Source organism: Nilaparvata lugens, chromosome 8 (assembly GCF_014356525.2).
Source record: "Nilaparvata lugens isolate BPH chromosome 8, ASM1435652v1, whole genome shotgun sequence".
In the NCBI taxonomy this organism is placed as follows: domain Eukaryota; kingdom Metazoa; phylum Arthropoda; class Insecta; order Hemiptera; family Delphacidae; genus Nilaparvata; species Nilaparvata lugens.
Window position 1 is genome coordinate 40,262,698 of NC_052511.1, and position 24,108 is coordinate 40,286,805.

Here is a 24,108-nt window from a genome sequence, read left to right on the forward strand (position 1 = left end):
TGGTCAGAGCGTTCATGATACACACAGGAAGTGTCTGAGCTTCGAGCGTCAAGGGCCTAAAAAATGGTGTTGTCTAGTTTGCACGGACATTACTTTGTGAGAATAGATACTTAAAATATTGGATATTAGCTGAGACTCATTGCGATCAGCACGGGGAAAAATATGAACCAAATTTTCCCCCACAACATTTACTAGATGGTGAGAGAATTGATACATTTTTAAAATTTAATAGAAATATGAATGAAATGGATTAGAATATATCCTTACTTTTGATTTCAAAGTGCAATAGATGATTTTTCTCTTTTGAATAATCAAATAATACACATAAGAGGGGAATTTGGGCAAACATTAAATATACTGGTGTACTAGATGTAGTAGAACAAGTGCATTATTATGTACATTAGTAGGGCACTCGCACTTTGACGCTTTGACGCTCCGCTAGTAGACGCTCCAAAAAACAAACCAACTTGTTCCAAAGTTTGACGCCACTCTCTGGGAGTAGACGCTTCCAGTGTGTTTTAGCTCATTACTTAACATTATATTGTTCACGATGCTTCTAGACGCCACGCCACGCTCCGCTCTGCTTTCAGTGTGGTTGTACTCACAATAAGATGTAGCTGTAAAGGAGGATTCTGAGAGTTTCATGGATGGATCATGTGACTAATGCCGAAATTCTTAGAAGAATTCTTTCTTTATCCATTCATACAATAAGTACATCATCAAAATGATATGGAGAGAAAAATAAGATAACCTTGTGCTATTTTTGAGTGGGTAAAGAGAGCTGACTTGTTTAAAAGCGAGGAAGTTGCAGTACTTGGGGTATATTACCAACCCACACCGTCATCATCTAGAGTGCATATTTCAAGGAAGAGTAATAGGAAGGAGAGGGGTTGGCAGAAGAAGAAAATTTTGAGAGCCTGGTTCTCCATGAGCACCGCGAAATTGTTTGGTGCAGCTGTGGATAGGGTGAAACTAGCCACCATGGTAGCCAACGAGTTGAAGGAGACAGGCACGTAAAGAAAAAGAATAATTCAGAAACCAACTGCAGACTCCACTTTCAAATTCTGAACAATAAAACTCATATATCGTATTTGTATTTTTCAATTTTGCAAAAAAATCCATAGACCTATTAATAATAATTATTAATTGAAGATGACTTACTAATTGATCAGAATTCTTTTTAGTACTATGCTTTAAATTTCAAACTCATTGTCACCCAATTATTTCTGAATTAATTTAGCATGATATCTTTCATAAATCTAATATTGTCGTTTTTTTTCAATTGTTCATAACAAATTCAAAGTTCTCCATTTTTTGTGGGAATAAACAGATGCCAGTCCAAATAATCATTATAGCAAGCACTCCATATAATATATTGAATGACTAAATCCACTTTTCATGATAAGGAACTTACATGTTGAGTTACAGTGCCTACCAAGTTACTTCATTGAGAACGTATACAACCATAGCTGAAATATTATATTAATATTAAAAGGAACTACATTTTTTTAGAACTATTCGCATCGAATTACGGAGCTCTTCATATTTGATTTAAAACTTAGAAAAACAAGGGATTCAGATACAAATTCTTTTATTCGTGTGTTTAACAAAACAAAATTCAACTTACGTTCTAGCGTTATAAATTAATAAATACCAGTAGCAGTAAAATAACATGGTGGATCATATTAAACTAAAGAGTTCTACAATAATATTGAGCTAGAAAAATGATGAAAAGTTGAGGTAATACTGTGATGTTTTCACATGAAACGGTGAAGTTTGGACCTTAAGAAGTCCATTCTCAGAGAGGGTATCGAATACCCTCCCCTTCAGCACTTAACCGTAGATTAACGGGATATGTGATTAATTGAATTCGTTTATTAATAATTTTAAATTTAATTGATATCACCCACCATTTATTTTTATTTATTTAATCATTCAGAATTACACAACCATTGACCAGTACTTGGGGAGATTATGAATAGAATTAATTTTTAATTTATAATTTTTATTGTGAATGGTATTAATAATGGTTTTATGAATCGTATTATGAATCAAATTGCAAATAATATTTACAAATGAAATAATTATCAATTACAATAAAACCTCAAACTTACCTTCCCACACACTGGCGTCCAGAATGATAATATCGGGCGGTGAATATTGTCCACTGGCCAAGAAAGATTCTCTCGGATTGTTCTTTGGGAAATCATAGTCCGCCGTTTTCCACGCGTATTGAGTTTTCATGTTCCTCAGAGATCCACATAGTGAAACACTCAGCACTAAAACTAGAGCAAGAGTTCCCTCTATCGACTTAGCCACCATCCTGTAACAAGATAAGTCGGATACTGTTTAGAAGTCTTACAAGAATATGGGAATATAAATAGGATTGATTTTGATGAATTCAACTATTTCATAAAAAAACTCTTTATTGATCCATGTTTCTCACTAAGTCGTGATGTCATGAGAGTTTCCTTCAAGTTAATCACAGAATTAAAGTTTTCTCGGCAATTGTCTCATGATTATTACTGTATTCCTTAAATATGAATATGGATCCATTGTCTTGGAACGTCGTGATGTAATATAATTTTCCGGCTATAAATAATTATTGTTTATTGGTCTCTATTATTAGCTGTTTCATGAGCTTGATGTATTAATCTTGATCATTTATCATAATCGATCCTTCCATTTTTTTATTATCTGTACTATACTTGAGAACTCTAGAAATAGGCCTAGCTTGAGTTTTATTTATTCATTCATATTGTGCTACTTCATGTTATTGTAAAGTTTAAATATTGAAAATTATTACTAATAGTAACATTTCAGGGCTATTATCAAATTTTACTCTTTCAGTGATATGCATGTTTTTTTATTTGAATTCGTGATGAGACACTGTGATTCTTGAGATAATGTAGCAACAATGATTCTCAAGAATTATTTGCATGCAATTTGTTCTGTCATTAATCAAGTTTGCATGTTGATGAATGATCGGGATATGACTAATTTGTCTTGCCTATAACAGTGGAGATCTAAATGGGAAACACCAATTATTGTTTGAAGATTCATTATTTTTTCTGTTATACGTACTTGTGTATAACTTATTTTTTGATCATGAGTCAAGCAGTCGAGTAGTAATAATGTTTCAATTTACGGTTTCCACTTTAAAGATATATTATTATATATAACTCGACCTGTTTGAGCAGATCTTCTGAGGTGAGGTGTACCAGTGTAGACTTTTAAAACTAAATATTCCACACAATCATATTTATTCCTATCACTTGTTGTAGAGAAATCTTATACAAGAATAGAGAATAAGTCCATTTTTTCGTTCCAAACTAATCTAGCATATATAGCCTAATTTTAGAACCCACTCAAATGATGAAATATCAAATAAATTAACTAGAATTATCAAGTTCTTACGGTGTGACTGAAAAATCTAAAAACATTTTATAACATATTTAGAAATATGTTTTAAAAATTATTTGATGAATATAGTTTTAGTATCTCTGTAGAATTTATAACACGACAAATCAATCAACTCTCTGAAAGAGATTGTCAAACTCAATTGCACTGTTACAGCTTCTATAAATTTTCTCTCCAGTTGTCAAATTGGAGCTCCGAATGAAGCAATCCTTGAACGATTATTATTGATCATAAAACTCAAAATGTTACATAAAATCAAACGGTTGGGAAAAATAATTACATGGTTGGTACATGAAATAGGTCAGAATAGATCTACTACTGTACAACAATTTGATAGGTCAAAAAATTTAGAAAGTCTATAAACTCATCTAAAAACTGGATTTATTGGAATTGGATAAGATGTTGGGTTATGATTGTTAGTCATAAAATGTAGGAAATCAGAGCTTGAGCTGTCATCAATGGGTAATTATTGGCTGTATTGGTCAATATTAAAGCATAGAGACAATAAAAGACAGGTAATCCTGATCCCGTTTTCAGTTATTGAAGTCTCAAATCGTATCAAGAAAGCTTATGCCCGATTAGTTCATGGAATTATATTATTTTGAACGTATTAATGATTTTCAAAATGTTGTATTTACCATACAGTAGGCTATAATTACCTATACTATACAATAGATATTCCCCAACATTCAGGGAAGTAGTTGTTTGGAGTTTATTGTAAAAAAGTGGAATTAAAAATTAAAAATCGTATGTTGAAATTACTGAATTAAAATTAAATAAAAAGACTAAGAAATTGTCAAAAACCACAGATTTATTGATAGTTAGAAAGACCGGTTTCGGTTGTTACACCATTTTCAATCTATGATAACTAGTTTAACAGAGTAGTTTATCTCCTCTATCAGTTTACTAGTTTATCAGAGTAGTTTATATACTCTATCAGTTTATCAGAGATTGACAATGGTGTAACAACCGACCGGTCTTTCTAACTATCAATAAATCTGTGGTTTTTGACAATTTCTTAGTCATTTTATTTAATATAAATAATTACCTCAATATCAAATTCTCAACTACACAAAGAAAAATTAAAATGCGTCAATTGAACAGTGTCTGCGATTGAATCAATTTTTGTCAATCAATTGATGATAATTGCTTTTCCTATCTGAATATATCGCTTCCATTCTCTGTTTTCTATCTATTTATAGTTTTTGCTGATAAAAAATTACATTTTAAATTACAGCGTATTGTTTTCAAGTTTTCATAAGGTTATTTGAATCACGTTTTCTAAGCAGTTTACTACAATAAAACCCTTAGATACACGTGTAGGTAGGCCTACCATTGTATTTCTTTGTACATGTAATCGAATTAAATTGATAGATAATATCCAAACAAAAACAAACCCCAATCCATGGATTGCAAAGTTTATTGCAAATTACTTCCAGATATTATCTTGCAAATAATAAGGATCACTATTTATAGCTCTTGGGACTTACCCATCTCTAATTAGAAATTGCAATTTATTTTTATCTATTATCATTATTCTGTTGCGCATGCAACTTGAGTTAGAAAATGGGCGTGGATGTAAGATAGTTGGTTACCTTTGGTTTTGAATTATAATGCGAGTGTAATTATTGCAATGTGAAGTTCAAGGTCATGAATCCTCCTCCACTCACGTTGTATGTAATACTGGGCATTAGGAAGAGCCAGCTTCATAATGACAAGGATCTTTTGGTTAAATGAGTTATTAAATTGTTGTTTTCGAGGGTTCTTTATGTCCAGTACTCGTGATTGCGTTTTTACGTGTTGTTTGTGACTAGGAGATGATAATGAACGGTTGAAATGATACAGTACCCACGGTAGTAAGGTTGAAAAACTCATTAGATTGTCGCCATCTGGGATTCACAGAAGAGGTTTTTGTTGCTTGCGTACTCTGGAGATTGAATAAGTGGATACTACTACTTTTGTTTAGGTTTTATTGGAAGCCTTGATATACTGTAACTCAGGGGAGTATGGGGGATTCTAATCTAATAGACTAGCAGAGCTAAGGGTTTTAGAGAGTTGTGATCATAAAGTCATTCGAATGTGGATGATTTATTAGAAATTTATGCATATTCAATTGAAAACCCTTTATTTACAAAACTTTCGAAGACAATCTTAAAATTCTTCCAATGTACCTGGAACTAAAATTTAAAAAATAATATAATGTTGGCCTATTGTGATTTCTTCATTCAATTTTTTCAGAAAATCAAATCAATGTTATTTATTTATTCATTTTTTATTCACATAAATAGAACATTGAAATAACATAAATAATATATTGATTGAAACCAATCCTACCGTATTTTGGTTTTTGAAGCATTTTACTTCAACGAAATGACTTGAACTTGAACTTTTTAATGATGTAAAGTTTGTGATTTGAAGTCAGACTTCTAATAAAAGATTATTTTTGCGATATGTTAATTTTGCCAAGTGGGACATGTTGATAAAGATGTAGAGCATGTTGTTAAAGTCATTCCAACAGTTGACTCCGCTATTTTCAGAAAATTAGCTGATAAGTATATATCTGATAAGTTCAATTATTAGTTTGATAGTTCAATTAACGACACCACATATGTGTATCATTGTTGACTTAATCTTCGACTTTGTAGTGTTTTTTTTCAAATACCCAATTAGTTGAATATCATTATTGTTTTGGAAAATTAGTCTAGCATTTAAATAACTTAGCTATTTTGAGCTGTTGGATAATAACTTCTCCACTAATTTGTATTGTTATTGTCATTAATCTTCAACCTTATATTAATTATTTGCGAAATGACTAATTGGATGGATATAATTATTGACCTTTTTAATCTCATCTGAAATTTATTTGACTCGGATTTGGTTTTGACGCGTTGTTGATAGACTTTATCGCCACAACTAGTGCATAACAGTCATAGTTTTACTCTTCCTTTTAATTTAGAAACGGGGCACAAGTGCATTCATTGGATGGTTGCATTTAATCAGCTCTGGACAGATTCAGCTGTCTGCAATGTCTGCGTCAGTGAAATTGAAAGCAATTATTTAAAACCAGTCCCAACATTCTATCGGTATCCAATTCATTTACCGGTTCCTATCAGCATGGCCTTGTTCTTTTCCAGTTGATGCCATGTGCAAAATTAATATTTTTATGGATATCATAGGATACCATTACTATAGATTCATTATTGATGCAATTATCTATTATTTGACAATACACTATTTGATACAATAAACTTTTTGTACAACAATGTGTAAATAAAGAATTTGATTTATTGACCGAACGTAGTGAGTAACGCATTTACGGCTAAACGCGTTCATAGAATAGTATCGCGTCAATTTATACACAAGGTTTTTTAAAATTTTGCATTTTAAGGATAATATGAAAGGAAAAGCAATTTCCCGCGTACTCCGAAATCATCTACTCTGAAGATAGGATCAAATCAGACTATAGAATTGTTCATAATCAATCAGATGGCAAGTGGATTATTCATTGCATGTATTACACAGATGTCTGGAGAGGCCGGTAAACAGGTGACACCAGAGACTTGTGGATGAGAAAACCTCATGAGGTCTACTGTTCACAGAACTACTAGTAGACTAGCAGGTAATCCGTTTCTCGCAAGGGTCTGTTTGAAGCACAAATAGATTGAATTTAGTTTTATAGTTAGTAATATTACATTTTTTCTCGATTGGAATCGAATCTTCAATTCGAGATCTATAAAACTTTATAGTAAAAATCAGAGTAATCGATATACGGACAACTTTTTGACTGAGAATTTATCGTAAATGATTGTGTTGCATGTTCCATGGTGTCACCGAGGCTGAGTTGACAGAATTAACAGATAAATGGATTATTTAAATAGAGATGATATATAAAAATTTAAAATAATAGTTTCAAAATAAATTTTTATTGAGAACAAATATAAAATGTGAATTCTAAACTTGTAATTTATAAATTTTTGGTGACGTGTCCATGACGTAGACACTGATTTTGAGATGTGGTTTTTGTTCTGACGAGGAGGCGTCCTTCTCTCTAAAAATGATGGCTGGCTGCGTGTGTTCTAATTTTGTGCTCTCTGAATATTTTTCTGTTTAAGTGAATTATTAATGTTTTAAATTGAGTTTTGAACAGTTTATAGTTTTCTATTTTGTCTATAATTAATTGATTTGTGTATCTACAAGCCTATAGCCATTGTTTTTCAACTATATAAATGGATAAGTATTTAGCTCGTAATGATTTTAGATGCTTAAGCGTGTAAGATATTGTTCTTTGTGTATTTGTGTAGTATATTGCCAAAATTCTTCTGAAGATTATAAGTTGATTTGCTCTGAAAACTGGATTTCTCATTCATAGGCGATAGATCCATTCATAGTTTATCAAGAATCTATTACGTTGGAGCCAATAACTTTCATTAGGTTAATAGGTGAAAAATGCTATCCAACCGAATTAGGAGAAATTGGTAGCACGGCAAATGGTATGCCCTGGTGTGGGACTCAAACTATAAAATATATCCCTGGTTATAAAAAATTATTAGAAGGATAGATATCTTGATAGGTTATGAATGGTATACTGCTGAGTGGGAAATCGGTTCAAGAGAGATCAAGTCCTAATGAATATATTATCTGTGCAGACTAGCAAAATGGCATACAATATGAAAAATATTAAAAATGATGATGAGTTAATAGCTGCCTTAACACAACTGTTTGATAAGCAAAATGCTAAGATTGATAATTTGAAACAAGATCAAAATGCTAGGTTTGATGATATGAAGCAAGAATTTGCTAGCATTAGACTAGAGCAGGTTAGTATAAACCTTCTATTGAAAGATGCACATGAGACATTGATTGATAGTCATGAAGATGAAGGCAAATTGAAGCAGGATGATAGTAGTGTTGAGATACAAGATCAATTATTTCAAATTTCAGATAATGTAGGGTTAGTTAATGTTATTGAAAAAGTAAATCGTAGTGAGATAGTAGAATTGAGTAATGTAGTAGGTAGGGAGTTGTCTTTATTGAAAGTCAACAGTAAAGAAAGTAGTATTGCCAAATTGATAGTTAGGAAAACAGTAAGTAAAGTGAATGTTTACATGAGACAGGTTTCTGTAGAGGTTATGAACAATGTAAACAAAATGAATCTTGCTTTGGATCAAGTTGATGAATTCAACTTTCAACTGAAAATTGAAAAGGTGTATGCAAAGCATTATTTAGTAAACAAGACTGACTTTTGTGAGCAAAATGGCTTTGTTGAAACAAATGAACCCATGAATAAAATCATGTTCTTGAAGAAAACAAAGCACAAAGTCTCCATTGATGTGTTAGTATTCAAAGGTTGTTTCAAGTTGCTTACTTATAAGATGATGACTGTGAATCACATGATGAAAGGGTATTCCCCAGCACTATGCTATGATTAGGAATCCTGTGTTATGCCGGGATTCAGAATAGCATAATCGCTACGCAGTGTGTGGTAAGAGTCCATAATTGTGTCTTTTTTTCTTTCCTGTAGCCTATTTTTCTTGGTCCTTAATCTTTTCAAATTTCGATTCTTTCCTGTCTTTGTGTAATGTTCAGTAAAATTCTTCTATGATACATATCTTAACCAATCTTGTCCATAGTCATTTAAATTTGTATTTTTCTGAAATAATTTTGAGAGTTAAAATAGTAGCTTATTTTCCTAATCTTTAAATTGTTGATAAAACTTAACTTTTCTAAAATCTATCCATTGTAGTGTAAATAATTGTTTGCTAGTGGTATATTTTTTCATCATGTATTACATATTTTAATCATGTCTATTTTCTTGTCAAGTATCATATTAGGTAACTAGGTTTTTCAGAGCAAATTATGTCCCATTTTCTCATTTTCAGTATATTTTTATTAAATATACTTCCTTATGAAAGTTCAGTACTGACATGTAGGATAGGCTCTAATTAATCTTTCTCTTCCTTGTATTATTTAGGAAATTTATTTACCCAATTTTCTTTTTCTCTTGTTTGTATTTTCTAGGGAACTTATTTACCCATTATCCATCTTGATCATCTTTGTATTGTAATATTGAAATGTTTGTACTTATTATACAGTTTTCAAATTCTGAATTTATTTAAAAAATAAATGGTTCAATTTAGACCATGCTGAAATTTAATCTTATGTATAAATTCTTTTGTTATAATAATAAAACTTCAAAATTTGAAAGTATTAATGAATTGTGTCACCATATATATGAGATGTATTAATGAAAGTTAACTTGAATAATAATGTTTTCATTGAATAAAAACGTTTTGTCATATTATTAATTGAAATGAGTTAAAGGTTAACATTTCTCTAAAGTTTTTGTAATTGATGTCTTTTTCTAAATTTTCAAAAACTATTTATTCTATAAATTTTGATATGATTGATTATCACTTGAAATGGATGCTGGAGTGTATGTAGAATTTTTAGTGGGGTTTGTTGATTAGAATTTTGCTGGTATGTGATTGTTTTTTGAGATGGAAACCCATTATTGCCTAAAGAAGGAATAACAGAGGTTATAACTTAGAGAGGCAGTAATGAGATAATATTTTTTTGTGTTGATTAATAATGTTGATTGCCATAGATGCCGATGATTACTTATGAATATTGATTGCCTTTGAAGCAAAATATTATTGATGTTTTGAATGATTTCTTGTTTAATGATTGATAGTAAAGTTTTGTCATGAAATGTAGTTTGTGTTTAGAACATTGAAAAGTCGAAATAAACTATAGTAGGCTATCCAACAAACGATGATTAATAATATTGAATAATTTGCTTTTTATAAAATATTTGAACAATGAATAAATGAAAATGAAATTATTTTTTTCTATTGAAATTTTGTAATTGATGTATCAAAATTTCACAATATATGTATTGCTGACTGTATAATAAGATGTTAACAAATTTCATTTTATATTGATTATATACTTAGAAATAATTTTCATGTGTATTAGATTGTATTGATAGCCTAATCAAAATTTTCCTTTTAGTTTATAAGCATTTTAAGATAACAGGTACAGCATGGACATTAACATTGAAATAATTATCACGTGATTCTCGAAATCGACAACAAGTGAACGCCATGAAGAGTGTTAAGAACATTTGGGTGATTTTCGAACTAGTGTGACTCATCAATTGAATATCTACACCAATATCTACGCTGATGTCTACACCAATATCTACGCTGATGCCTACATCAATGTCAACGCCAATATCTACACTAATATCTACACTAATATCTACACCAATAACTACGCCAATATCTACACTGATGCCTATGCCAATATCAACGCCAATATCTGCTCTGATGTCAATATCTACACCAATAACTACGCCAATATCTGCTCTGATGTCAATGTCAACGCCAATATCTACGCCAATAACTAGGCCAATGCCTGTGCTGATGCCAATGCTAATATCTACGCCGATGCCTGCGCCGATGCCAATGCCTGCGCCAATGCTGATGCCAATGCCAATATCAATGCCAATGCCAATGCCGACACCAAAGCATATGCCAATGACAATGCCAACGCTTATTGCTGACCATGTATCTCAAACTTCAACACTACCACATTACCTGGAGGTAATTGCCATCCATATTCACGTTTGCAACTTTGAATTCGAAATAACAGTCACAGTATCATGAAAGAATTGATTCAAAAATCCTCTCCTAAATTATTCCTGTATGCAGAACTCTAAACCTTGAAAGCTGAAAATATCAAAAAACCAAACCTTACCTAAATTAATCCTCACCTAAATTAATCCTGTATGCAGCGTCTATCTCTTTTCTGAAAAACAAATTACATTGTCATTTCAAGCCTGAAATGTACATTGTATAATTACAAATATGATACAAAATTTACGTGACTCTGTATCGAGTTTGGTATGCAGCCGTCTACTACAAGCATGAGGCAATGCTAACTGAGATGTCACCTGTATCGAGTTTGGTATGCAGCCGTCTACTACAAGCATGAGGCAATGCTAACTGAGATGTCACCTGTATCGAGTTTGATATGCATCAGTCGACTACAAGTATCAGCCCAACACTACGTGCATCCAGATCAGCCCAACACTACGAGTATTCGGATCAGCCCAACACTGATGTCATCACACTGGAGTCACACTTAACTGAAAATTATACTGAGTGCCTTAACGGACTGTTCTCCAAAATTTGCATTGATAAAATCAACTGCGTCAATAGTGAAAGAAATGAACATTTTTTGATTTATTGAAATTTTATGTGAAAATTAAATGTAACAATTCATCAATTCATTTAAAAAAATATATAATAATAAATTTTTTATTCAACATACTAAATTTTTTTTTTATGCAATAAAAATTGAATTTTTCTATCTATTAAATTTATGTGCAATTTCAAAAAAACTATTCTTTATATATTAAACTTTCTGTTGAGATATTTTCCTTTAAATTATAAAGCTAAATCAAAAGTAATTTTGATATTCTATACTTTGAAATATTGTTTGGAAACATATAACAAATGCTATTGATGAATTTTTATAATAATTTTCAATATTATAGGACAACATGTAATGTTTTTATAGAAAAAATTGTTACTGTTCTCGAATTTACAATTCAACAATTTCCATTTGGGTCAATGTAATTTTTTTCTTTAGATTTTCAAACGGTAAAATTTTTTATGTCAAGAGGGGGGTATTTGTAATATTACATTTTTTCATGATTGGAATCGAATCTTCAATTCGAGATCTATAAAACTTTATAGTAAAAATCAGAGTAATCGATATACGGACAACTTTTTGACTGAGAATTTATCGTAAATGATTGTGTTGCATGTTCCATGGTGTCACCGAGGCTGAGTTGACAGAATTAACAGATAAATGGATTATTTAAATAGAGATGATATATAAAAATTTAAAATAATAGTTTCAAAATAAAGTTTTATTGAGAACAAATATAAAATGTGAATTCTAAACTTGTAATTTATAAATTTTTGGTGATGTGTTCATGACGTAGACACTGATTTTGAAATTTCAAATTTTAAATTTTCAAACAGTAAAATTTTTTATGTCAAGAGGGGGGTATTTGTAATATTACATTTTTTCTCGATTGGAATCGAATCTTCAATTCGAGATCTATAAAACTTTATAGTAAAAATCAGAGTAATCAATATACGGACAACTTTTTGACTGAGAATTTATCGTAAATGATTGTGTTGCATGTTCCATGGTGTCACCGAGGCTGAGTCGACAGAATTAACAGATAAATGGATTATTTAAATAGAGATGATATATAAAAATTTAAAATAATAGTTTCAAAATAAAGTTTTATTGAGAACAAATATAAAATGTGAATTCTAAACTTGTAATTTATAAATTTTTGGTGATGTGTCCATGACATAGACACTGATTTTGAGATGTGGTTTTGTTCTGACGAGGAGGCGTCCTTCTCTCTAAAAATGATGGCTGGCTGCGTGTGTTCTAATTTTGTGCTCTCTGAATATTTTTCTGTTTAAGTGAATTATTAATGTTTTAAATTGAGTTTTGAACAGTTTATAGTGTTCTATTTTGTCTATAATTAATTGATTTGTGTGTCTACAAGCCTATAGCCATTGTTTTTCAACTATATAAATGGATAAGTATTTAGCTCGTAATGATTTTAGATGCTTAAGCGTGTAAGATATTGTTCTTTGTGTATTTGTGTAGTATATTGCCAAAATTCTTCTGAAGATTATAAGTTGATTTGCTCTGAAAACTGGATTTCTCATTCATAGGCGATAGATCCATTCATAGTTTATCAAGAATCTATTATGTTGGAGCCAATAACTTTCATTAGGTTAATAGGTGAAAAAATGCTATCCAACCGAATTAGGAGAAATTGGTAGCACGGCAAGTTCCATGCTGATATTGAAAGTGTTAACAAATGTAATAATTTACAATATAAAAACGATTTGATTGGGATCTTATCCCAGGTAAACTTTGTATTATAAATTGAATAATTTGTTTTAATCATTAAAATTATAATCAATAGATAACCAAAAATGAAAAACCTCCAACCATCCTCAGTAAATTTGGAATCTTTATGAGAAATTTTACGTTAATCAGTTAAGTAGTTCAGACGTGATGATGCGCCATTCGTGCATTTCCAATCCCGTACATGTATTTTCCCAAGCTAATAATTTTCTTTTCTATTATAAATAATAAAATATAGTCTAGTGAATAATATAGAAATATCATAAAAACACTTCACTCACATGGGCTACTTTTTAACAAATTAATAAAAACAATATAAAAATCTTCAAGTACCCTTTATTTTTTTTAAACTTTAAAATAGTTCAACAACTAGTTTCGACCATAACTTAGGGTCGAAACTAGTTGTTGAACTATTTTAAATTTTTAAAAAATAAAGGGTACTTCAAGATTTTTATATTGTTTTTAGAAATATAATGTATCGCCTATTCATATTTATTTATATTATGGAGTTGATACCATGTGCATGATTCAAATCTCCATGATTATGATAAACAATGTCATAGTTATTTGTGTTAGAATCAAGTTTAGAAGAAATTTCTCTGTAACATTGACCTAGAACTCTACAAGCAGTCTCAATCTCGCTGTTAAATAAATAGTAATCAAGAATAATTAACACTTATTTTAAAAATAGAGAAAGGTGTTAGGAACACATTGACAGTTGCTAAAATTCTAATTATCACTTTCGCACATTATCTACTAAGAAAATACACATACAAACCAGTTTCTTGCAAAAATGAAGCTGAGCTGAAATTAATGGTCAATTTCCTTTGATATTCATAATAGAGAACTGATTGGATTCCGGTTTTAGCATAGCTCTCATACGTCAAACTAAAACGTGTCGCTAATTATTAAAAACAGTCAAGACTCATTTAATAAATGGAAATGTTCTTGTTTATAAGCAGTTCAATATATCGTGAGGTCAGTATCCTCAATATCTTCTTCAGTAATTTTGAGGTTTGCGAACTTTCCTGTTCTTCATCATAAATATGACGAATATAGACTCAGTTTGAACTTAAAGACGACTTAATTTGCATATTAGAAGTAGCCTGAAAGAGTTTTACTGGCATTTTTATGTTTCTTCACTTCTCTGCAAAATTATCGCTTTATTTATCTTTCAAGAGTGCTAAAATTGAGTATCTTCTTCCTCTCATTTCACGGGTTGTCACTACAAATTATAGTCTATAATTCTGAAGTTTCAGCAATTTTCGATTTGATAGCTTCTCGTTAATTCAGATAGCTGAAACTCCAAAGAACTTTTCATGAACTCAGATTTATTGCTTAAAATTTAACCAATTGTAAGTACATCTTATCTCATCCATTACCATTTAAAAATACAATCCCATGATTATCTATGGAGATTTTTGACAATTTTTGCACGTACAGAGAGTTTTTCTAATTTGCACACATTTGCTTGACAATGAGTTGCTAAATTTTTTCTTGGTAATTATCTTGATTAGGATTTACGGATTTACTATCTCTACAGACTGATTTCATGGCTGAATAATTATTATTTCAAGTGTTTAGCACATACGAGTATCATTATTGTCGAAGACGTTTATATCTTTGACTTTCAGTAAGGTCATTTTTGAAACAATATGTCTTCTAGAAACTCTCAATGATAGTGTAGGCTGCATTATATAAGTGGGTAACGTAAACTTTGCAACCTTTTAATATAAAATGAATCATTTCTTGAATAAATGATATTGAAAAATATAAAATTCCTGTCCCGGCTGCCTGAAAACTGTCGTTAGGTCGTGACAGATGCCCTGAAATCTATCCGGTGCGACCTAAAAACTCTTGACACCACACCTTAGTCATCAAGGTCACATTATATTTTATTATATTAAAATAATACAGTTTGAAAAGAATAATAATATATGCTACTTCAATGGCTATCAACCACATTTATTCAATCAATCACAGAGAAATTTATTTCTTTAGAACTGTGGAGCTTAAAGAATTACATGTAATAGAGTTGTGGTCACTTGTAGAGTGTACTATAAAAATAGAGTTAGTGCATTGTGAATCTTTATTCCTATTTTTTTCACTGTATCCGGCTAATTTCATATCAATGAATTTACTATATTCTATTCAAAAAAATATTAACTACATTTCAAGTTTAGTTCTGAAAATCTAGTTTGAAGTTTAGTTTGAAATGTTATAGAGTTTAATTTAAAAAGTTAAAGTTTAGTTTAGATCTTTAATCTGAGCATTACATATATTGGAATGTTATGAGAGAAATCATAGGATAACATACACAGGATCCCCTGCAGGACATATACTTCATAATAATAAATTAATTATGTTAAAAAGAAAACAAACATGAATCAGTGTTGAACTCGTATCTCCTCTGTGTAATCTTCTTCGAATTTCCAGTGTGTGATTTTAGCATTTCAATTTGTTGTGTTTCTACATTATTTTCAAGGACAAGACTATTGACCGTTAGACTGCTTAGTTGTTGCATGAGAGCTCAATTCAGAATAGCACATCTATATTTGTGCTAGTCCTGGGTTTTCCTTGAATGCTAATGTAGGTAACTATGGGAATTACTGATTCTATGATTCCACTTATTTTCACCTCTCATAATTTCTCTTCTCTAGAGTCAATATTTGAAGAGCTATGCTCACTGTTTGCGAATGGGTTAGGAGAATATGGTTGTTTCTCTAGAATCCACTGAAACACAATATTATCAATACCGTACCGTAGGTAATAAATATTTAAAAAATTATTTAATAGGCTTATTCACGGAAAAATTCAGTTCTCCTTATCTGCATAATGTAGTTTATTATTGCAAATTTGTAAATTATATTATGTTTTTTAAGTGACAGACGTCGATATTTTCATAATAGTTCAAGGGTATTTTGATAACTCAAAATAATTATTAATTTCTCTCATGACATCTCAATTTTCTATACACGCACGAATATAAATATTTTTCGCTGATGTATCGCATAAATAAGGAGATACTATAAAAACGTTTTAGTTTTTTAATGAATCATTTAACATTTAACGAATTCATTTATATTTATCAGCTTGACTTAATCGATATAGGTATAGGGTTGATTGATTGATTGAAGGGTTAGGAGAGTTTCGGAATATTTCATTGGAAACAGTTTGACAAAAAACAAAAATCTATCATAACTATTCTTGTATCTAAACTATTGAACTGTAATTAGATTGCTTCTCCATATTAACCAACGTGATTACAACCACTATGAGTACGACTCAAGTACAAGTGATACGTTCTTATTACTATTGCGAGGTTTAGGAGATTCAAAATTCACAGTATCAGTAATAATAATACATAATTCAATTCGAAGAAGATATTGTTGATATTTTGGATGCGTGTTTACTAATAAAATTGTGTGTCCTTGATAAGATGAATTATAATACTAACGTCTTTCGTCTTATATGATGTGATAGTACTTACACGTATATATGAGACGTTTTCGAATGATTACGATTTCTAGGCTACTATAATAGAATATTATGTCGTTGAGTGTGACATGTTATATATTAATTAGAGGAGACTTACGGTAACTGCGGAGTCTTCTGGGTTGAGAATATTCTCCAAACAAAACTACCGTACCGGTAATCAGTTTTATCGGCTTTCATCTTCTTTTAAGAACTAGAACTGCAATTTGATAATCGTATCAATCCCAAGGCTGGATTACACCGTTCCATTTCCTTCACAAGACTGGCCAATGAATGAATGATACAAGCGGAAACAGTTCTGGAATTTCTTCCAGTTTCGCTATGCAAATTAAGTGTGTTTAATTGGATTTTTATACAATGTTCATCAGCGTTGAAGCTCTGAAAATAACTATATATAGGTATAGCCTACTATTCTATTTCAGTCATCGTTTTATAGTAATATCCTAATTATTGTTGCTTCAGTACAAGGTCATGGATAGAACCTGATTACAGTTTTTTCTCAATGTTTTCGCCATTGTATGATAGACGATCCTCTCTGTGGGCAAAATAGCTGTTTCCCAGCTTTTTCAATATTACTGATTTCAGGCTGTGGTGAACCTGTAAATATCTTTGGATCCGGGACTTTATGACTCCAAGTAATAGAACTTCAACCCTCCATCGAATATAGATTCTCAAGTGATAACAATCATTGGTGCCCTGATCTATAGTGAGGTCCACGTTATAATGGCAGTGTTCGATTAGCAATGGTATCGTTACCCTTGTCTATCATTCAACAAAGCTGATAGCGCTATCTCTTTCTCGCTTTGCTCATTCACCAGATCGTCTTTTAACAATGTAATTTTTAACTAACAAAGTATTTAATCTTAATTATGAAATTATTGAAAAATATAATTTCTTGCTTGATAAAATATAATTGATTATTTCAAACGAGATTGAACAGTTGATATTACGTCAATAAACCTGTATCTGCTACTGCCTATAGACGGCATTGACAAGACAGAGGATCGGCAACGTAGTTCTATCTTTCTTCACTGCCATTATAACGTGGACCTCACTATAGTACACATATCCACCAATATTTTTTCATTTAGCCTCAATAAATAAGTTAAGTGATTGAAGTCATTCATCTTCTACATACAGTTATACATCAATGGTCAATCTATTTTCTCAAATATGAAAGTATCCACTTTGTCATAAAATACATTGTATTTGGAAAATTGTTATAATAGGGAGAACTAACAATAAAATGTAGGATTTGATTCGAATCTCTAGTGAGATTCACTTCAAGCTGTCAGCATTCCATATAAATAGCACCATCGCTTCCCATTCAACCTATGCTGACAAATTGTAGTAAATCTCATTATAGAAGATATTGAAAGGATAAATAATATCGAAGATTCTTTTGTTCTATGGCAGTCACTTGATTTTATCTTCCCACAGTTTATTCTAGAGTATAAATCTTATTTGGAAGCTCCTAGTATTTATTAGGGTAATGCATTAGAAATCTTCAATTTCTTCCAAGAACGTAATTCGATGGAAATAAAAAAAATGAAAACAAGTAATGTTTTTTGCATAATCATAAGTGTATATGAAGTCATTCATCTTGTACATACAGTCATACACCAATGGTCAATGTAATATAAAAACATAGTCGCATCATTGTCATTAAAACATTTTATTTGGGAATTGAATTTTTTAATTGTATTAATTTGAAGCACTATTTTTTGTTATCAAACTTGTTTGCTTCGGCTGGATCTGTAGTAACTTTCTAACGGTAGGCCTAGCTATTTGCTTGTAACAGTTTGTTTGTTTTTAGTGGTTTATCTAGTTTTGTTTCTAGCTATCTGTTTATATACAGTGTGCTGTACTTTTAAAACAATTTTCCCGCGGAAAATGTTTGACATTTTGGCCAGCTATAGTGGAAGGCGCTTTTCCAGAGACCGGATATTGGGCAACGGAATCTAATGGGACCTTTACGAAAAATAGCCCGTGACCCAAATATAACAGGCGGTCTGTGGACCTTGTTTTGACACCGGTGACATTGCCTACAAATCTTGACCCTATCTTGCGTGCGTTACTAGCCATGATACCTATCATGCGTATTATAATTGGCCCGTTTTCCGTTATTTTTCGTGAACGGAACTGATCTGTAACATGAATATTTTAGCCTACTGTACTGTGATACTGAATTTAGTAATTTTTATGTGATTTTCACAGTTTTGCACTTTTACGTTTCACGGATGATTAATGGACGAATATTTATGGAGTTCTTCCCTTTCCTTGGATTGAATTGATATGATATTATAGTCTGATATATGGTATTTTTTATTGAATATTTAATAATTATTATTATATTATATCATGTACACCGTGTCCCACGAAGAAGTTTACACGTTTAATTCTATATTACGTTTCCATTCATGCACCGAACTTATTTAAATTTTACACAGTTTACAAAGTAGGTTATAAAAATATTCTGGGAAGATTTCAGCTTCCTAACCTTCGTATGAAAAAAATGGCGTCATATTGAAAACATTATAAATTCGCTTCCTATAAAAACTACTTTGATGAGTTATTATCTGATTTGTTTACTAGAGCCGCAACTCTAACGCTCACTGTTCGATTTTAAAATTCCACTTGAACCATAAAAAAATGACCAAACTTTATTCGATATTGTTTTACTGAAGGTTGGAGTCGAGGAATGGCTCTAAATGTTGAACAAAAAGTTACGGTAAGTGTTGTGGATGGGCTATTGCTTTTGGCAACATCGCTGAAGCAATTAGGCAATTTCAGCCTGGCTACCGAGGTATTGAACCTCCTAGTAAACCAACAATAATGAAGTCGAAAAATCTTTTATTAGAAACTGGTAGTGTTGTCAAAAAGTACTCTAGGCGATCTAATGGAGAAAGAAAAGAATTGGTGTGCGCATCAATGCTCCGCTCTCCGGGTAAACCTAAATCACTAAGCAAGGTTGAACTTGAAACTGGTGCTCCCAAGTATTCTGTACAGAGAATTATTAAGAGAAACTAAATTTAATCTCTCAAAAGTCACATAGCTCATCAACTTCTTGAACATGATCCAGACAGGAGAGTGGAATTTTGTTCTCGTATAATTGAGTTCTATTCGAGGAAGATCCTGATTGGCATACTAAAATCACTTTCTCATACGAGTTCACTTACTACCGCACTGGTGTGGTAAATAGGCATAGTTGTAATTATTATAATACCGTTAACCCCCACATTCTTGAAGTGACTCCAATTGAATTAAAAGGAATTAATACTGTGTCAGTTGTAACGGCGTGTTATCTTACGACATTTGAGGCAATACAATGTAATTTATACTGGGAATAATTATGCCGAGTTTAATATTATGACTAGTTTTAAATGATCATGTCTTGCCCCATTTAATGGTACCAGATATGGATCAAGCAATCTTCCAACAAGATGGTGCTCCACCTCATTTCACAAATCATGTCAAGCAATTACTAAATGACAAACTTCATGGCCGTTGGATTGGTCGTGGAAGTTAATCGATATAATATTTTCAAGTAGAAATATACTACTATTTAGATATAGATTTAATAATAATTGGGTGCGGAGGTACACAACTATTTTCCATCTGACTATTTTCGTGCTGTTCACTATTATAGTATCCTAAAGGTGGATGCATAAATGCCGTCGTCGACCACGACAGGATGAGGGTCTCAGATTGAGTAGATTTCAATTTGTCTTAATAACGTAAAATATTATGTTCACTTATGTTTTAATAGGGAAGGTTAAGTTTATTGTGAAACTTCTTCCTATAATTAAAAAAAAATAATTTTATCTTGGTCACATCCACACTTAATGTCAATATGTTTCATGTGGATAAATTTTAGTTTTGTTCATATGTCAATAATATTTGACATTTTTATATCAATAAATTTAATAAATGTAGATATGACAAAGATAAAAATGTGTTTTTTTTTTTTAATTTATAACTTATTCACTTTGCTCAATACTTCAATTCATTGCAACTTTTTTCAAGTTCAAGTTCAACTGACTACTTTTCTCTAATTCGAGAGCTGTGATTTGAAATTTCTGGATATTATTCTGCAATTTGTATTTGTGTCAACATCATTTATATATTTCATTTGTAAAATTCCTTCATATTTATTATCTTCGAGTGCAATAGAATGACTAAGTACGGTAGTAGGTCAATCTTCACGTGAATTCGGTCAAAATGATATAAATTTTAAATCAGAAAAACAATGCTCTCTAATCAGTAATTGAAACATTTGCAATTCTAAAAATCGGTGAGAACAAACAAAATGATAATACTAGTCCTATTATTGTAGTTTTTGAATAGTTTATCATTAATCTTTGTCTTATCCTCTGTTGGATCTAATTCATTGTTCATTTCTTCAAACGTAGCCTATTTCACAAAAATAATAAATCAATGCTTGAATAATTAATGTCAATTACCTCGTTTAGTATTTGATTTAATTGAGGAAGATCAATTCATGAGCCTTGACGAAATTATAGTCCTTGAGGAAGATGATGATAATAATCGTAGATGTCCTGTTAAGTGTCAACAAACTTCGTACAGCACTGGTACTTTGTTTATTTATTGCGAAATAGACTACTGAAATAAGCAAACTTTTCCAAATAAAACGTTTAACAACTTGAACCTTTTAAACAACGTTTACCCCGATTAGAACTATCATAAATTATTTGAGAACAAACGAGTGTAAACGTTTTCAACGTCAACTATTATTACACAGTTTGAGTTATTTGAAAAAAATCCAACGACCGGTATCACTGTACACCTACACTCGCGTAAAGTCCATTCAGAATTGGCCGGCTGGCTTCCTTCCGATTGTACTATGAATGAACAGCGGTCTGAAGGAGAGAGACTGCCCGCTTGGAGAGTTGTGTCCAGAGTAAAGATCTCCAAATGGAGAGGGGCTCCGGGGGGGTGGGTCCCAGAGCGGGAGGGGGATTATAAGTGGAAAAGGCAGGGGTCCAATGGGAGGGGGAGATCAGAGTAAACAGCGCGCATCAATTATATAAACCTACTTTTGAACTGGGAAACGATAACGTCGTTTTTATGCTGCCTCGACTAACAAGCTTCTCAGTTGATGAGAAAAATTGGATGATTGTTGGATTTCTGCAGTAATTGGCAGGATTAGGTCTGTGTAACGGCGGTAAAGTAATTTGGGGTGAACCTGCTGTTGAAGTAGTTTCAAGAGTGATTTATTGAGGCTCTGCTGGTGAAGTGAATCTCCACCTTATTGACAATAACCAGAGACGCTTTTATGGACGCTTTTTCTCTTTTAACGTAATAATAATACTGATTAACATGACCGTATCAACAATTATCATAAACATTTCAATAAAACCTCAATTGAACCTCATCTCAACAAATCTTATAATAGCTTAACTTAAATATCATAATAGTTCAGGCAGAGTAATATAAACCAGGCTACCTACTTATATAGTTATATTTATAAAACTATGAGTGAAAAATACAGCTTTTTCTCCCTGAGGGGAAAGTTTGATGTGTGAGAGTGCGTGAATGCATTCTGCCATTCTATTACGAATGTATGGAAATAGTACTGCTAACGAACAGTAATTATAATTTTGAAAGCCACTAATACCTATGAATCAAAATCTACCTAATACTGTCGTTCCATTTATATAAATCATCTACATCGCTTCCCATTACTTACGCACAATCTAACATTATGAGAGGGTATCTTCCCCATCAAAATTATACCTTTAAAAATTATGCTATTTACACATTCAAACATGATTGTACTAATTCCACAGTATGACCAGCCTCAAACTCAAAGAAAAGGGATTCAGACGACTTTTCATGAGTGCCTGCATTTAAAATGCCTTTTTTAAGCACACCTTGTGTGAGACTCTCAATTCCTGAGCTTAGGCCGGGGACATTCAACACTGTCGTACGTCCTCAGTATAGGAATGATATGATTTCCTTGATATCCATATAGGTGGCGCTCGGCACTGTCACGAGTCTCCGGCTAAGTCACTCTCATCACTGGATGAATACCCAATAAACTGCCCAGTGTTTCCCAAGAGACTTCTCTTTGAAAGAATCATATGCTTCAGCCGATTCGTGGTATACGCCATCTGGAGTACAGATAGCCTGCATCCTCATCCCACCTTGGTGAGTTATCATGGAGAAGAGGTGTCTCTCCTCCCCATAAGGCTGTGCATGAGGCTTCAAGAAATCCTCCACCTGTGACTCAACCCACTCCTACAAACTCAACTCCAACTTCATTCAACTAAAATAAAATCACTTTTGCAACTACTGATACTCAAACTCTTGTAACTGAGTTCAAATCCGCTCAGCTCAAATTAACTTGGCTCAAATCACCTCAACTAGAAACAAATCACCTCCACTCTTAGCTTATACTGAACTCTGTTAGCAGTGCTGGTCTCAAGTTACCTCCTTTCAACCAAAAGTTCCAAGAGCACGGCCTCCATCTAATGCGAGCGATTAAACACGGTTATGACTTGTAATGACTGATGTGATCTTGACGTTGTTGTAACATTTTTAAACGTTTTCAACAATGAATTATTTTTTGAATTTGATTTTGACTGGCTGGGACAACCACTTCTTTTTGTTCACGAATAACAAACTGAGCAACTAAGACAATAACAATTCCATCAATTGACATAAAAACAATCATGGAGTGCATGCATTCGACTCATTGGTAATTCAAAAAATTGTTTTGGTTAGATTCACTTTTAAAGTTGTCAGCATTCCTCATAAATAACATTCATGTTTTTTATCCAATCAACGCTGACAGTTCGTAGTGAACCCAGCTTTATCTTTCCACCGCAGTCACGAACTACCCTACTCACCTTCGACTTGTTTTGCAGGTAGGGAATTTTTCCAGTGGAAAGGGAAATTTTCCAGGGAATTTTCCCTCTATCACAGGTAGCAGTGAAGGACGCCACCGTGCTACGGGTAGTCTGCATGCTTTTCGGTCAGTTGTGACTTTCGTGTTTCCCCAAACAAGGGGAAGAAAGCTGCTTTCAACTGTGGCGAAAGCCGAAAGTAGGACCGCGCTGTTTATCAAGTCTCTAGCAACTGGGTTGAGGCTACCGATACTATCTCTATCTCTAGCTCAGAACCCAGCGCTTCTTCGGCAATTTCGGTGAGTGCAATATCAATTTTCAGCACGAATTGATTTGCTTGAGATTTTTGGGTTTT

The 24,108-nt window shown here is 32.1% G+C and overlaps 2 protein-coding genes across 2 annotated transcripts in view; one reads left to right on the forward strand and one right to left on the reverse strand.

Annotated features, from left to right (window-relative positions):
* LOC111061594 (protein yellow) overlaps nt 1-21,804 on the reverse strand; it is a 41,003-nt gene extending 19,199 nt beyond the window's left edge. Inside the window, exons 1-2 of the mRNA XM_039434757.1 lie at nt 21,348-21,804; nt 2,115-2,323 (exon numbers count right to left, since the gene is read on the reverse strand). Of these exons, the coding sequence (XP_039290691.1) occupies nt 2,115-2,322 (208 nt within the window). The 5' untranslated portion in view covers nt 2,323; nt 21,348-21,804. The remainder of the gene's footprint in view (nt 1-2,114; nt 2,324-21,347) is intronic.
* Nucleotides 21,805-23,808: 2,004 nt separating this feature from the next.
* Nucleotides 23,809-24,108, forward strand: part of LOC111049357 (kinesin-like protein KIF19) — a 44,386-nt gene continuing 44,086 nt past the window's right edge. The window contains exon 1 of the mRNA XM_039434759.1: nt 23,809-24,052. The gene's annotated coding sequence lies outside the window, so the exon portion shown is untranslated. The remainder of the gene's footprint in view (nt 24,053-24,108) is intronic.